At 46.8% G+C, this 13,272-nt stretch overlaps 2 protein-coding genes and 2 long non-coding RNA genes across 7 annotated transcripts in view; 2 read left to right on the top strand and 2 right to left on the bottom strand.

Annotated features, from left to right (window-relative positions):
- Window positions 1-898: 898 nt before the first annotated feature.
- LOC121562771 (mediator of RNA polymerase II transcription subunit 28) lies at window positions 899-6,479 on the top strand. 3 transcript variants are annotated; one of them, XM_041874964.2, is made up of 6 exons: window positions 901-1,134; window positions 1,761-1,827; window positions 2,252-2,364; window positions 3,592-3,675; window positions 5,800-5,877; window positions 5,925-6,479. In XM_041874964.2, exons 1-6 carry the CDS (start codon window positions 973-975, stop codon window positions 5,964-5,966), a joined length of 546 nt encoding a protein of 181 aa, XP_041730898.1. In that variant the 5' UTR covers window positions 901-972; the 3' UTR covers window positions 5,967-6,479. The 3 variants fall into 3 exon arrangements, with proteins under 3 accessions (XP_041730899.1, XP_041730898.1, XP_041730897.1); XM_041874965.1 differs by lacking the exons at window positions 5,800-5,877; window positions 5,925-6,479 and adding an exon at window positions 5,650-5,718 and having other exon boundaries at window positions 899-1,134; XM_041874963.2 differs by having other exon boundaries at window positions 5,800-6,479.
- On the bottom strand, window positions 6,149-7,789 carry LOC123487173. Of its 2 annotated transcripts, none has more exons than XR_006659670.1 (3): window positions 6,712-7,789; window positions 6,488-6,617; window positions 6,149-6,161 (listed from the first exon to the last, which is right to left on the bottom strand). It is a non-coding gene; the product is annotated as an uncharacterized LOC123487173 (long non-coding RNA). The 2 variants fall into 2 exon arrangements; XR_006659669.1 differs by lacking the exon at window positions 6,149-6,161 and adding an exon at window positions 6,432-6,442.
- A 73-nt stretch (window positions 7,790-7,862) lies between these two features.
- On the bottom strand, window positions 7,863-9,535 carry LOC123487174. Its single transcript, XR_006659671.1, has 2 exons — window positions 8,161-9,535; window positions 7,863-8,117 (listed from the first exon to the last, which is right to left on the bottom strand). It is a non-coding gene; the product is annotated as an uncharacterized LOC123487174 (long non-coding RNA).
- A 98-nt stretch (window positions 9,536-9,633) lies between these two features.
- LOC121562770 (methylsterol monooxygenase 1) overlaps window positions 9,634-13,272 on the top strand; it is an 8,407-nt gene continuing 4,768 nt past the window's right edge. Inside the window, exons 1-2 of the mRNA XM_045218304.1 lie at window positions 9,634-9,697; window positions 11,902-12,050. Coding sequence (XP_045074239.1) covers window positions 11,938-12,050 — 113 coding nt within the window. The 5' untranslated portion in view covers window positions 9,634-9,697; window positions 11,902-11,937. The remainder of the gene's footprint in view (window positions 9,698-11,901; window positions 12,051-13,272) is intronic.

Raw genomic sequence — 13,272 nt, 5'->3', positions numbered from 1 at the left:
CACAATTCCAAAAGCCTTGGATGGACAATTTTTTAGCAAACTTTGACGGCCATGAAATATAATGAATTTTAAGTGCAGGCCTCGGTGAAGGGCAAAATGAGTTTCACACCTGCTGCCCTATGTAGTGTACTACCCATAGGACTGTGGTCAAAAGAAGTGCACTATATAGGGAATAGGGTGCCATTTGGGATGTACTCTGAGTCATCTGGTAGTAGCCTGCTGTGGATAGAGGGTTGAAGAGGACATTTCCACCCCCCCCCCCGGGCCACAGCACTAGCAACTAAGCCTAGTTTATAGCCTACATACAAACTCATTGAGAAACTGCATTTTCATGTAAATGGACAATAAAGTGTGTTGTATCCTACCCTTACAAAAAGGATTGCAGTATGTTGCAAATACTGCGTCCAAAATAAGTTGTTTTTTACTGCAGTAATTTTCCACTGCAATTACTGCATCCAAAATACCACAGTCGACTTCACTTTTACTGCAATCTTTTTTTTGTGAGTGTAACTACAAGTAGCTATGCAAAATGTTTTTGCGTAGCAACACGACGCAGCCCCGCAATTTATAACTGGATGGCCATTTTGCGTAGCGTTCTTGCGTTGCATACGTAGGGTAAAAACTAGGCTTCAGTGTCAGTCAGGAAACAAACCGGTAGTAGTGGGAGAAACTCCTATACTGAAGTTGGTATGCACTTCTGCAGACAAAAACTGTAAAATAGTTTTGCCAATATTATCATGTAATTTAAATAAAACACCAATAAAACTATATTTTGGATCAATTTGCCTGTCTTGTATCCTCACTATAATATTATAACTGCATGTAAATTACAATTTGCTTTACTTTTTGTATTTGAATAACATTTTTTTTTATAGTCATTTAGTAGAACCTATCAAATTCGTCAGCCAGTGTGGCATGTACTGAGCATTGCGTGCAGCGGCCTCACGGACCGGTACAGACAAACCATCCAAGATGTCTTCCTCCATGGGCAGCGGGATGTTCCCCGGCCAGCAGCCCGCTGGTCCTCACCCTGTCGGCGGCCCGGGTCAGCCGGGACTACTGCCCGGAGGAGCTCCAGGGAACAGGGTCCAGGGCCCCAACACTCTGGTAGACGACCTGGAGGCTTCTTTCGAGGTACGAGAGCTACTACTCTGCTGTCCCGGTGTGATGCTAGCTAGCCTAGCCTAGCCAGCCGTGGTATAGCTAACGTAATTATGCTAGCTAGCCTAGCCAGCCGTGGTATAGCTAACGTAGTGATGCTAGCTAGCCTAGCCAGCCGTGGTATAGCTAACGTAATGATGCTAGCTAGCCTAGCCAGCCGTGGTATAGCTAACGTAATGATGCTAGCTAGCCTAGTCAGCCGTGGTATAGCTAACGTAGTGATGCTAGCTAACGCACCACACTGCTTGTCTACTAAGTAGATAGCGCTAGCTAACTGCTTACCAAAGATACTTATGTCTGTGGTTACTGCCCAGTATGTCAGCTAGTTACAAAGCTACCGTTCTTTTGAAATGTAACCAACTACCTAAATGAAGCATAGCCTTTGGACTGTCTGGCGTTACCGAAGCCAGGTAACGTTAGTTACGTTGTGTCTGCAGGCATGCTTTGCTATACTATGCTGGGTTGCCTGGACACTGAATTCGCACATTACATGTAATGTTACGCTATAGCTAGCTAAGTACAGTATCTCTGGCGTGTCGTTAATGCAGCTAGCTAAGTGCTAGCAGCGAACTGTTAACCCAGTTGTCTTGTGTCAGCAGGCTTGCTTTGCTTCCCTAGTGAGTCAAGACTACGTGAACGGAACCGACCAGGAGGAAATTCGGACAGGTGAGACCAGTAAAGCTAACGGCCCAAATGGCACCCTATTCCCAGACAAGCTCCTAGGTGACCAACAAACGTCCTCCCACCAGGATAGCTACAGGGTATGCATGGTTTTGCTCCAGCCCTGTTCTAACACACCTGATTTAGCCAATCAGGGTCCAGATGAGCAGCTGGTTGGTGGAATCAGGTGTTTTACAGCGGGGCTGCAGCAAAAGCCTGCACACCCAGTAACTCAGGAGGAGGAGGGTTGGCCAGCCTTGGGGAAGTTAGCTAGTTGCATTGTAAACAGTTTGAAACACATTCATATTTCATCACTTTGCTTATCTAGCTTACATGTCTGTCTCTCTAACCAGTCTGTCTCGCTAACCTGTCTGTTTCTCTAGCTGTCTCTGTGTCTGTCTGTCTCTAACCTACCCGTCTGTCTCCCCAGGTGTGGATCAGTGTATTCAGAAGTTTCTGGATGTTGCCAGACAGACAGAATGTTTCTTCCTGCAGAAGCGTCTTCAGCTATCAGTCCAGAAACCTGAGCAGGTGGTCAAAGAGGTAGGTGATAGTGTATACCAGGGGTATTCAAATCTTACCCTACCAGCCTTTCTGTTCTACCAGATCATTTAATAGCACCCACCTGGTGTCTCGGGTCTAAATCAGTTCCTGATTAGAGGGGAACAATGACTGGTGTCTCGGGTCTAAATCAGTCCCTGATTAGAGAGGAAGAATGGGAGAAAAACACCAGTGGAACTGGCTTCTAGTTCCAGATTTGAATTTGATGGCTCATGATGGAGGAGGGCGAAGTCGCCCCTAGATGCTGATCTGGGGTCAGTGTTACATTTTCCCCACTAATGGATAAGGTTAGGATTGGGGGAGGAGAAGCTGATTCTAGATCTGGGGTCAGTGTTTCATTTTCCCCACTAATGGTTAATGTTAGGATTGGGGGAGGAGAAGCTGATTCTAGATCTGGGGTCAGTGTTACATTTTCCCCACTAATGGTTAATGTTAGGATTGGGGGAGGAGAAGCTGATTCTAGATCTGTATAAAGGGGAAAATGCACCCTGGAGCTCTATGTATTGGGGGACTTCACCAGTATAGTGATATTCTGGTGTTAGGACGGCCACCCACCGCTATTAACAGCTGATCCATCTCTCCTCCCTCTTTCTCCTCCCTCCCTCTCCTCCCTCTCCTCTCCCTCCCTCTCTCCCTCTCTCCCTCTCTCTCCCTCCCTCTCTCTCTCCCTCTCTCTCTCCTCTCTCTCTCCTCCCTCCCTCTCCCTACCTCTCCTCCTCCCTCTCCTCCTCTCTCTCTCCCTCCCTCTCTCCTCTCCCTCTCCCCCTCTCTCTCTCCCTCCCTCCCCTCCCTCTCTCCCTCCCCCTCCCTCTCTCTCTCCCTCCCTCTCTCCTCTCTCCTCTCTCCCTACCTCTCTCCCTCTCTCCTCTCTCCCTACCTCTCCTCTCTCCCTACCTCTCCTCTCTCCCTCCCTCTCCTCCCTCCCTCCCTCCCTCTCCCCTCTCTCTCCCTACCTCTCCTCTCTCCCTCCCTCTCTCTCCCTCTCCTCTCTCTCTCCCTCCCTCCCCCTCCCTCTCCCTCCCTCCCCTCTCTCTCCCTCCCTCTCTCTCTCTCCTCCCTCTCTCCTCTCTCCCTACCTCTCTCCCTCTCTCTCTCTCCCTCCCTCTCCTCCCTCCCTCCCTCCCTCTCCTCTCTCCCTCCCTCTCCTCCCTCCCTCTCTCCCTCTCTCCCTACCTCTCCTCTCTCCCTCCCTCTCCTCTCCCTCTCCAGGATGTGTCTGAGCTGCGGAATGAACTCCAGAGGAAAGAGCTGCTGGTCCAGAAACACCTGTCTAAGCTTCACCACTGGCAGCAGGACGTCCCTCTCTCCTCCGTGACCCGGGCAACCGATAAGTGGTTGAGGAGTCTGTACATTTGTTAGTAGGCAAACGGAAGATGGTCCTCCCCTCCTCGATAGCATCCTTTTGGCGAGGAAGCACAAGTGTATCCTACATGAGTCCTTCACGGAAGAGTTTGAAATCTGTCGCACCCCCCTTTTTCTAAAGGAGGCGAGAGAAGACACAGGAGTTGAGCAAAAGCCCATGGTCTACTTCGCTGGCACAGTCCCACCTTTCCCGCATCACTTCCTGGATCCAGTCTCATACTGTTTTTGAATGGGCTTCAAGATTATTACATTTACATTTTACATTTTAGTGATTTAGCAGACGCTTTTATCCAGAGCGACTTACAGGAGCAATTAGGGTTAAGTGCCTTGCTCAAGGGCACATCGACAGATTTGATTATATCATAAAATTCATGAAAATGTGGTCATTTTAAGATGTATATGAAATTCTATTTGTATATACAGTACCAGTCAAAAGTTTGGACACACCTACTAATTCCAGGGTTTGTCTTTATTTTTACTATTTTCTACATTGTAGAATAATAGTGAAGACATCAAAACTATGAAATAACACATATGGAATCATGTAGTAACCAAAAAAGTGTTAAACAAATCAAAGTATATTTTATATTTGAGATTCTTCAAATAGCCACGCTTTGCCTTGATGTCATCTGATGCAGCACTCCATCACTCACCTTCTTGGTCAAATAGCCCTTACACAGCCTGGAGGTGTGTTGGTCATTGTCCTGTTGAAAAACAAATGATTGTCCCACTAAGCCCAAACCAGATGGGATGGCGTATCGCTGCAGAATGCTGTGGTAGCCATGCTGGTTAAGTGTGCCTTGAATTCTAAATAAATCACAGACAGTGTCACCAGCAAAGCACCCCCACACCACTTCAATGCTTCACGGTGGGAACCACACATGCAGAGATCATCCGTTCATCTACTCTCCGTGCTCACAAAAGACACTGCGGTTGGAATAAAAAATCTCACATTTTGACTCATCAGGCCAAAGGACAGATTTCCCCCAGTCTAATGTCCATTGCTCGTGTTTCTTGGCCCAAGCAAGTCTCTTCTTATTATTGGTGTCCTTTAGTAGTGGTTTCTTTGCAGCAATTCGACCATGAAGGCCTGATTCACGCAGTCTCCTCTGAACAGTTGATGTTGAGATGTGTCTGTTACTTGAACTCTGTGAAGCATTTATTTGGGCAGCAATCTGAGGCTGGTAACTCTAATGAACTTATCCTCTGCAGCAGAGGTAACTCTGGGTCTTCCTTTCCTGTGGCGGTCCTCATGAGAGCCAGTTTCATCATAGCGCTTGATGGTTTTTGCGACTGCACTTGAAGAAACTTTCCGGATTGACTGACCTTCATGTCTTAAAGTAATGATGGACTGTCGTTTCTCTTTGCTTATTTGAGCTGTTCTTGCCATAATATGGACTTGGTCTTTTACCAAATATGGCTTTCTTCTGTATACCACCCCTACCTTGTCACAACACAACTGATTGGCTCAAACGCATTAAGAAGGAAAGAAATTCCACAACTTAACTTTTAAGAAGGCACACCTGTTAATTGAAATGCATTCCAGGTGACTACCTCATGAAGCGGGTTGAGAGAATGCCAAGAGTGTGCAAAGCTGTCATCAAGGCAAAGGGTGGCTATTTGAAGCATCACAAATATAAAATATATTTTGATTTGTTTAACACTTTGTTGGTTACTACATGATTCCATATGTGTTATTTCATAGTTTTGATGTCTTCACTATTATTCTACAATGTAAAAAATAGTAAAAATAAAGAAAAACCCTTGAATGAGTAGGTGTGTCCAAACTTTTGACTGGTAGTGTAGGTGTTATAATAACGTGTCTGTAGGTTCTGGAGGATGTCAGGTCCAGCATCATGATAACATGTCTGTCTGTAGTTAATATAATGTCTGTACTGTCTGTAGGTTCTGGAGGATGTCAGTGTCCAGCATCATGATAACATGTCTGTCTGTAGTTAATATGTCTGTACTGTCTGTAGGTTCTGGAGGATGTCAGGTCCAGCATCATGATAACATGTCTGTCTGTAGTTAATATAATGTCTGTACTGTCTGTAGGTTCTGGAGGATGTCAGTGTCCAGCATCGTAAACCGTCAGACCTCCCGCCACCTGGACCCCTGGCCTTTCTGGAACAGGCCTCCGCTAGCCTGCCCCCTGCACCACTCAAACAGACCTAACACAGGCCTCCGCTAGCCTGCCCCCTGCACCACTCAAACAGACCTAACACAGGCCTCCGCTAGCCTGCCCCCTGCACCACTCAAACAGACCTAACACAGGCCTCCGCTAGCCTGCCCCCTGCACCACTCAAACAGACCTAACACAGGCCTCCGCTAGCCTGCCCCCTGCACCACTCAAACAGACCTAACACAGGCCTCCGCTAGTCTGCCCCCTGCACCACTCAAACAGACCTAACACACACCTCCGCTAGCCTGCCCCCTGCACCACTCAAACAGACCTAACACAGGCCTCCGCTAGTCTGCCCCTGCACCACTCAAACAGACCTAACACAGGCCTCCGCTAGCCTGCCCCCTGCACCACTCAAACAGACCTAACACAGGCCTCCGCTAGCCTGCCCCCTGCACCACTCAAACAGACCTAACACAGGCCTCCGCCAGCTCTGCCCCTGCACCACTCAAACAGACCTAACACAGGCCTCCGCTAGCCTGCCCCCTGTACCACTCAAACAGACCTAACACAGGCCTCCGCTAGTCTGCCCCCTGCACCACTCAAACAGACCTAACACACCTCCGCTAGCCTGCCCCCTGCACCACTCAAACAGACCTAACACAGGCCTCCGCTAGTCTGCCCCCTGCACCACTCAAACAGACCTAACACAGGCCTCCGCTAGCCTGCCCCCTGCTCCACTCAAACAGACCTAACACAGGCCTCTGCTAGTCTGCCCCCTGCACCACTCAAACAGACCTAACACAGGCCTCCGCTAGTCTGTCCTTCGCTCCACTCAAACAGACCTAACACAGGCCTCCGCTAGTCTGCCCCCTGCTCCACTCAAACAGACCTAACACAGGCCTCCGCTAGTCTGCCCCCTGCTCCACTCAAACAGACCTAACACACACCTCCGCTAGTCTGCCCCCTGCTCCACTCAAACAGACCTAACACAGGCCTCCGCTAGTCTGCCCCCTGCTCCACTCAAACAGACCTCAACACAGGCCTCCGCTAGTCTGCCCCCTGCTCCACTCAAACAGACCTAACACAGGCCTCCGCTAGTCTGCCCCCTGCTCCACTCAAACAGACCTAACACACACCTCCGCTAGTCTGCCCCCTGCTCCACTCAAACAGACCTAACACACACCTCCGCTAGTCTGCCCCCTGCTCCACTCAAACAGACCTAACACAGGCCTCCGCTAGTCTGTCCTTCGCTCCACTCAAACAGACCTAACACAGGCCTCCGCTAGTCTGCCCCCTGCTCCACTCAAACAGACCTAACACAGGCCTCCGCTAGTCTGCCCCCTGCTCCACTCAAACAGACCTAACACAGGCCTCCGCTAGTCTGCCCCCTGCTCCACTCAAACAGACCTAACACAGGCCTCCGCTAGTCTGCCCCTGCTCCACTCAAACAGACCTAACACAGGCCTCCGCTAGTCTGCCCCCTGCTCCACTCAAACAGACCTAACACAGGCCTCCGCTAGTCTGCCCCCTGCTCCACTCAAACAGACCTAACACACACCTCCGCTAGCCTGTCCTTCGCTCCTCTCTGACGTAACACACACCTCCGCTAGCCTGTCCTTCGCTCCACTCCAACGTAACACACACCTCCACTAGTCTGCCCTTCGCTCCACTCTGACGTAACACACACCTCCGCTAGCCTGCCCTTCGCTCCACTCCAACGTAACACACACCTCCACTAGTCTGCCCTTCGCTCCACTCTGACGTAACACACACCTCCACTAGTCTGCCCTTCGCTCCACTCTGACGTAACACACACCTCCGCTAGCCTGTCCTTCGCTCCTCTCTGACGTAACACACACCTCCGCTAGCCTGTCCTTCGCTCCACTCCAACGTAACACACACCTCCACTAGTCTGCCCTTCGCTCCCACTCTGACGTAACACACACCTCCCGCTAGCCTGCCCTTCGCTCCACTCCAACGTAACACACACCTCCACTAGTCTGCCCTTCGCTCCACTCTGACGTAACACACACCTCCACTAGTCTGCCCTTCGCTCCACTCTGACGTAACACACACCTCCACTAGTCTGCCCTTCGCTCCACTCTGACGTAACACACACCTCCACTAGTCTGCCCTTCGCTCCACTCTGACGTAACACACACCTCCGCTAGTCTGCCCTTCGCTCCACTCTGACGTAACACACACCTCCACTAGTCTGCCCTTCGCTCCACTCTGACGTAACACACACCTCCGCTAGTCTGCCCTTCGCTCCTCTCTGACGTAACACACACCTCTCTCTCTTCCAGAGAGAACGTCATCTTTATGTTTTCTATTTGACTTGTGTAAATATTTCTTTTGAGTCTGTTGTTTTGTCCTGACAGAATAAATGAGTTTGGATCGGAACACCGCCTGTTTTGTCCTGACAGAATAAATGAGTTTGGATCAGAACAACACCGGTTGTTTTGTCCTGACAGAATACATGAGTTTGGATCAGAACAACACCGGTTGTTTTGTCCAGACAGAATAAATGAGTTTGGATCAGAACAACACCGGTTGTTTTGTCCAGACAGAATAAATGAGTTTGGATCAGAATAGGTGTCAGGTGGGTTTGACTGGGCCTGGGAATGATTCACCTGTTGGCTCAGTGGTTAGTAGTCAGGTGGGTTTGACTGGGCCTGGGAATGATTCACCTGTTGGCTCAGTGGTTAGTAGTCAGGTGGGGTTGACTGGGCCTGGGAATGATTCACCTGTTGGCTCAGTGGTTAGTAGTCAGGTGGGTTTGACTGGGCCTGGGAATGATTCACCTGTTGGCTCAGTGGTTAGTCAGGTGGGTTTGACTGGGCCTGGGAATGATTCACCTGTTGGCTCAGTGGTTAGTCAGGTGGGTTTGACTGGGCCTGGGAATGATTCACCTGTTGGCTCAGTGGTTAGTAGTCAGGTGGGTTTGACTGGGCCTGGGAATGATTCACCTGTTGGCTCAGTGGTTAGTAGTCATGTGGGTTTGACTGGGCCTGGGAATGATTCACCTGTTGGCTCAGTGGTTAGTCAGGTGGGTTTGACTGGGCCTGGGAATGATTCACCTGTTGGCTCAGTGGTTAGTAGTCAGGTGGGTTTGACTGGGCCTGGGAATGATTCACCTGTTGGCTCAGTGGTTAGTAGTCAGGTGGGGTTGACTGGGCCTGGGAATGATTCACCTGTTGGCTCAGTGGTTAGTAGTCAGGTGGGTTTGACGGCCTGGGAATGATTCACCTGTTGGCTCAGTGGTTAGTAGTCAGGTGGGGTTGACTGGGCCTGGGAATGATTCACCTGTTGGCTCAGTGGTTAGTAGTCAGGTGGGGTTGACTGGGCCTGGGAATGATTCACCTGTTGACTCAGTGGTTAGTCGTTAGGTGTCAGTTGGGTTTGACTGGGAAGGATACAGTCAGGTCCATCTTGATAAAGATTATCAAAAAATACAAAATAAATCATTCAAATACTGAGTTATATTGTATGCTTAAAAAATTGACACACACACACACACACTCTCCTACACACTCACCACACACACACTCTCCTACACCCACCCACCACCCCATCCTCTCCCTCCTCCTACTCTCTGTATAGCGCTCTGAGGTTATGAAAGCCCTGCTGCTCGCCGATTGGTCGTTGCTTTAGGAACTCCGCGTCTCACTATCATCACTCCATTCCCACTGCCAATCAGAGCGCCCGCTCGGCCCCTTGACGTCAGTCTCCTCTCCCCCTCGTCCAATCAGGCTCGTAGATAATCCATGTACTTGACGCCGCACCGCAGCCTCTGGCTCAGGTAGACGGACCCACCGCTGCACCGAGGTAATATATTAAAGATATTATACTAATGTTCTTAAATCTAATCAATAACAAAACGACATTTACTTTATATTCTAACGCAGCAGGAACGTTTGCGGTCTAAGGCAGACTAGAGAGGCTATAGGGCGTAATACCGACGGTTAGGTTATATGGGTCAGATGTATGGCACTGTACTGTAAAGCTTTATAAATGTATAGGCGTTGTTGACCGGACAAAATAACGGGACAATGTAGCCAACGATCAGATAAATGCACTTGGTAAGAGAAACTCGATGCGGAGAGGAGTCTGCGTATCTAACCGACGCAGTTCTGAAACATTGCTAGCCTGCCCAAGGGACCCGGGGAATGTGTCGAAAGTCTTATAACTGTGTTGTTACCAGTTATTGTAGAACTATATTGTTTTAGGCTATATTATTTAACTGAGTTAAGGTCTCCTGTAAAGTTGCAAGTTGATGTTTCTATAACGTCTAGTCAGGATTGTAAACGTTTACTGACATTTTATACTAATAATCGTATGATCTGTTAATCAGACTATTATCGGACATAAGAACTGTGAGTGTGTAACATCTCGATAACATATGAATTGGTCTGGTCCAATATGGATCTCAACTCAGTATCATTGTCCTGTAGTTATGCAAGCGGTCATATTCCATAGTGATGATCACTTGTCCTTATATAGGCTTTCTCATTGTCAATCTGTAGTAATAATAATAATATTTAATTTGTACACATGAATCCTTAGCCCTGTATAATTATCTGTTATCTTCTATATTTCTTGTCATTTTTGCAGTATGTTATAAAATCTCTTCTGCTATGCAGCCTTTCAGACTGTTTGGTGATCACTGATCATTCTAGGTTCTGTCCTGTCACAGTCTCTATACATTAACCCTTTCCCCTGTATATGTATTTTATATGTCCTGGTTATAGGTTCTGTCCTGTCACAGTCTCTATACATTAACCCTTTTCCCTGTATATGTATTTTATATGTCCTGGTTAGTCCAGGGGTTTTCCCTGTATATTTCTATATGTCCTGGTTAGTCCAGAGGTTTTCCCTGTATATTTCTATATGTCCTGGTTAGTCCAGAGGTTTCCCCTGTATATTTCTGTTATATGTCCTGGTTAGTCCAGAGGTTTTCCCTATATATTTCTATATGTCCTGGTTAGTCCAGTGGTTTTCCCTGTATATTTCTATATGTCCTGGTTAGTCCAGAGGTTTTCCCTGTATATTTCTGTTATATGTCCTGGTTAGTCCAGAGGTTTTCCCTGTATATTTCTGTTATATGTCCTAGTTAGTCCAGAGGTTTCCCCTGTATATTTCTGTTATATGTCCTGGTTAGTCCAGAGGTTGTCCTGGTTAGTCCAGAGGTTTTCCCTGTATATTTCTGTTATATGTCCTGGTTAGTCCAGAGGTTTTCCCCTGTATATTTCTGTTATATGTCCTGGTTAGTCCAGAGGTTTTCCCCTGTATATTTCTATATGTCCTGGTTAGTCCAGAGGTTTCCCCTGTATATTTCTGTTATATGTCCTGGTTAGTCCAGAGGTTTTCCCTGTATATTTCTGTTATATGTCCTGGTTAGTCCAGAGGTTTTCCCTGTATATTTCTGTTGTATGTCCTGGTTAGTCCAGAGGTTTTCCCCTGTATATTTCTGTTATATGTCCTGGTTAGTCCAGAGGTTTTCCCCTGTATATTTCTGTTATATGTCCTGGTTAGTCCAGAGGTTTTCCCCTGTATATTTCTGTTATATGTCCTGGTTAGTCCAGAGGTTTTCCCTGTATATTTCTGTTATATGTCCTGGTTAGTCCAGAGGTTTCCCCCTGTATATTTCTATATGTCCTGGTTAGTCCAGAGGTTTTCCCTGTATATTTCTGTTATATGTCCTGGTTAGTCCAGAGGTTTTCCCTGTGTATTTCAATCCAGAGGTCTTTTACCATCTTATTTATTTTGTGCAGCATTTATTTCTAGTCATTTAAAAACAAACAATATGGTAGTTATTTGATTCATGACTATGTCCATGGCTATGCAGTGTGTGTGGTTGACTAGTCTGGTTATTAATATATTAAACAGTATTGTGTTTGCCCAGTCCTCTCCTGGTCAGAGACAATCAATATTCATCTGTGTGTCTGTGTCTGTCTGTGTCTGTGTCTGTGTCTGTGTCTGTGTCTGTGTGTGTGTGTGTGTGTGTGTGTGTGTGTTTCTCTGTGTTTTCCAGTCTCCTCCCAGCCCATCCCCACAAGCCAATCAGAATGGAGATGAACAGCACGGCCACCATCTTGTCCTCTGCCTTCCTGGCCGTGGAATATGTTGACGCTGTCTTACCTGAAAACCCTCTACAGCCTTCACTACAATACGCCTGGGGGTAATAGGACTATACTACTACTATACCACTACTACTACTACTACTACTACTACTAAACTACTGTACTACTACTAATATACTGCTACTAAACTACTGTACTACTACTACTATGCTATTACAAAACTTATATACTAATACTATACTACAACTAATATACTACTTCTATACAATTGCTATACTAGTATACTACTACTATACTACTACTAAACTTATATACTACTACTGTACTACTGTACTACTAATATAATACTACTGTACTACTACTATACTATTACTATAATACTACTACTAAACTACTGTATTACTATAATACTACTATACTACTACTAATCTTCTGTACTACTACTATAATGCTAATATACTACTGTTACTACTACTATACTACTACTACTACTGCGACTTCTACTCATATACTACTGTACTACTACTAAACTACTATACTATTACTGCTGCTACTGCTACTACTACTACTACTACTACTACTACACTAATACTACATTATGACTATAATACTACTATACTACTGCTACTAAACTACTACTACTATTGCTATACTACTACAATGCTACGACCATTATACTACTACTAATACACTACTATACTACTATTGCTACTATACTACTACTTCTATACTACTACTACTACTACCATACTACTACTATACTACTACAGTTTTACCTGACAACCTCCAGCCCTCACTACAGCATGCCTGGGGGTAATGAATGACTGATTGAATGACTGATTGACTGACTGACTGACTGAATGAATGACTAAATGGCTGACTGAATGACTGACTGACTGACTGACTGACTGACTGAATGACTGACTGACTGAATGACTGACTGAAAGACTGACTGACTGGCTGAATGGCTGAATGAATGAATGACTGACTGACTGGCTGAATGACTGACTGAATGGCTGAATGACTGACTGACTGGCTGAATGACTGACTGAATGGCTGAATGAATGACTGACTGAAAGACTGACTGAATGGCTGACTGAATGACTGACTGGCTGAATGACTGACTGACTGTCTGAATGGCTGACTGAATGGCTGGCTGACTGAATGGCTGTCTGAATGGCTGACTGAATGGCTGACTGAATGACTGACTGACTGGCTGAATGAATGACTGGCTGAATGAATGACTGGCTGAATGACTGACTGACTGGCTGAATGGCTGACTGAATGGCTGACTGGCTGAAATAATGGCTGACTGACTGA

The sequence above is a fragment of the Coregonus clupeaformis genome, unplaced genomic scaffold (genome assembly GCF_020615455.1).
Source record: "Coregonus clupeaformis isolate EN_2021a unplaced genomic scaffold, ASM2061545v1 scaf1492, whole genome shotgun sequence".
In the NCBI taxonomy this organism is placed as follows: Eukaryota; Metazoa; Chordata; class Actinopteri; order Salmoniformes; family Salmonidae; genus Coregonus; species Coregonus clupeaformis.
The sequence above is the reverse complement of the archived record's forward strand: the minus strand, read 5'-3'. Positions and strand labels throughout refer to the sequence as shown.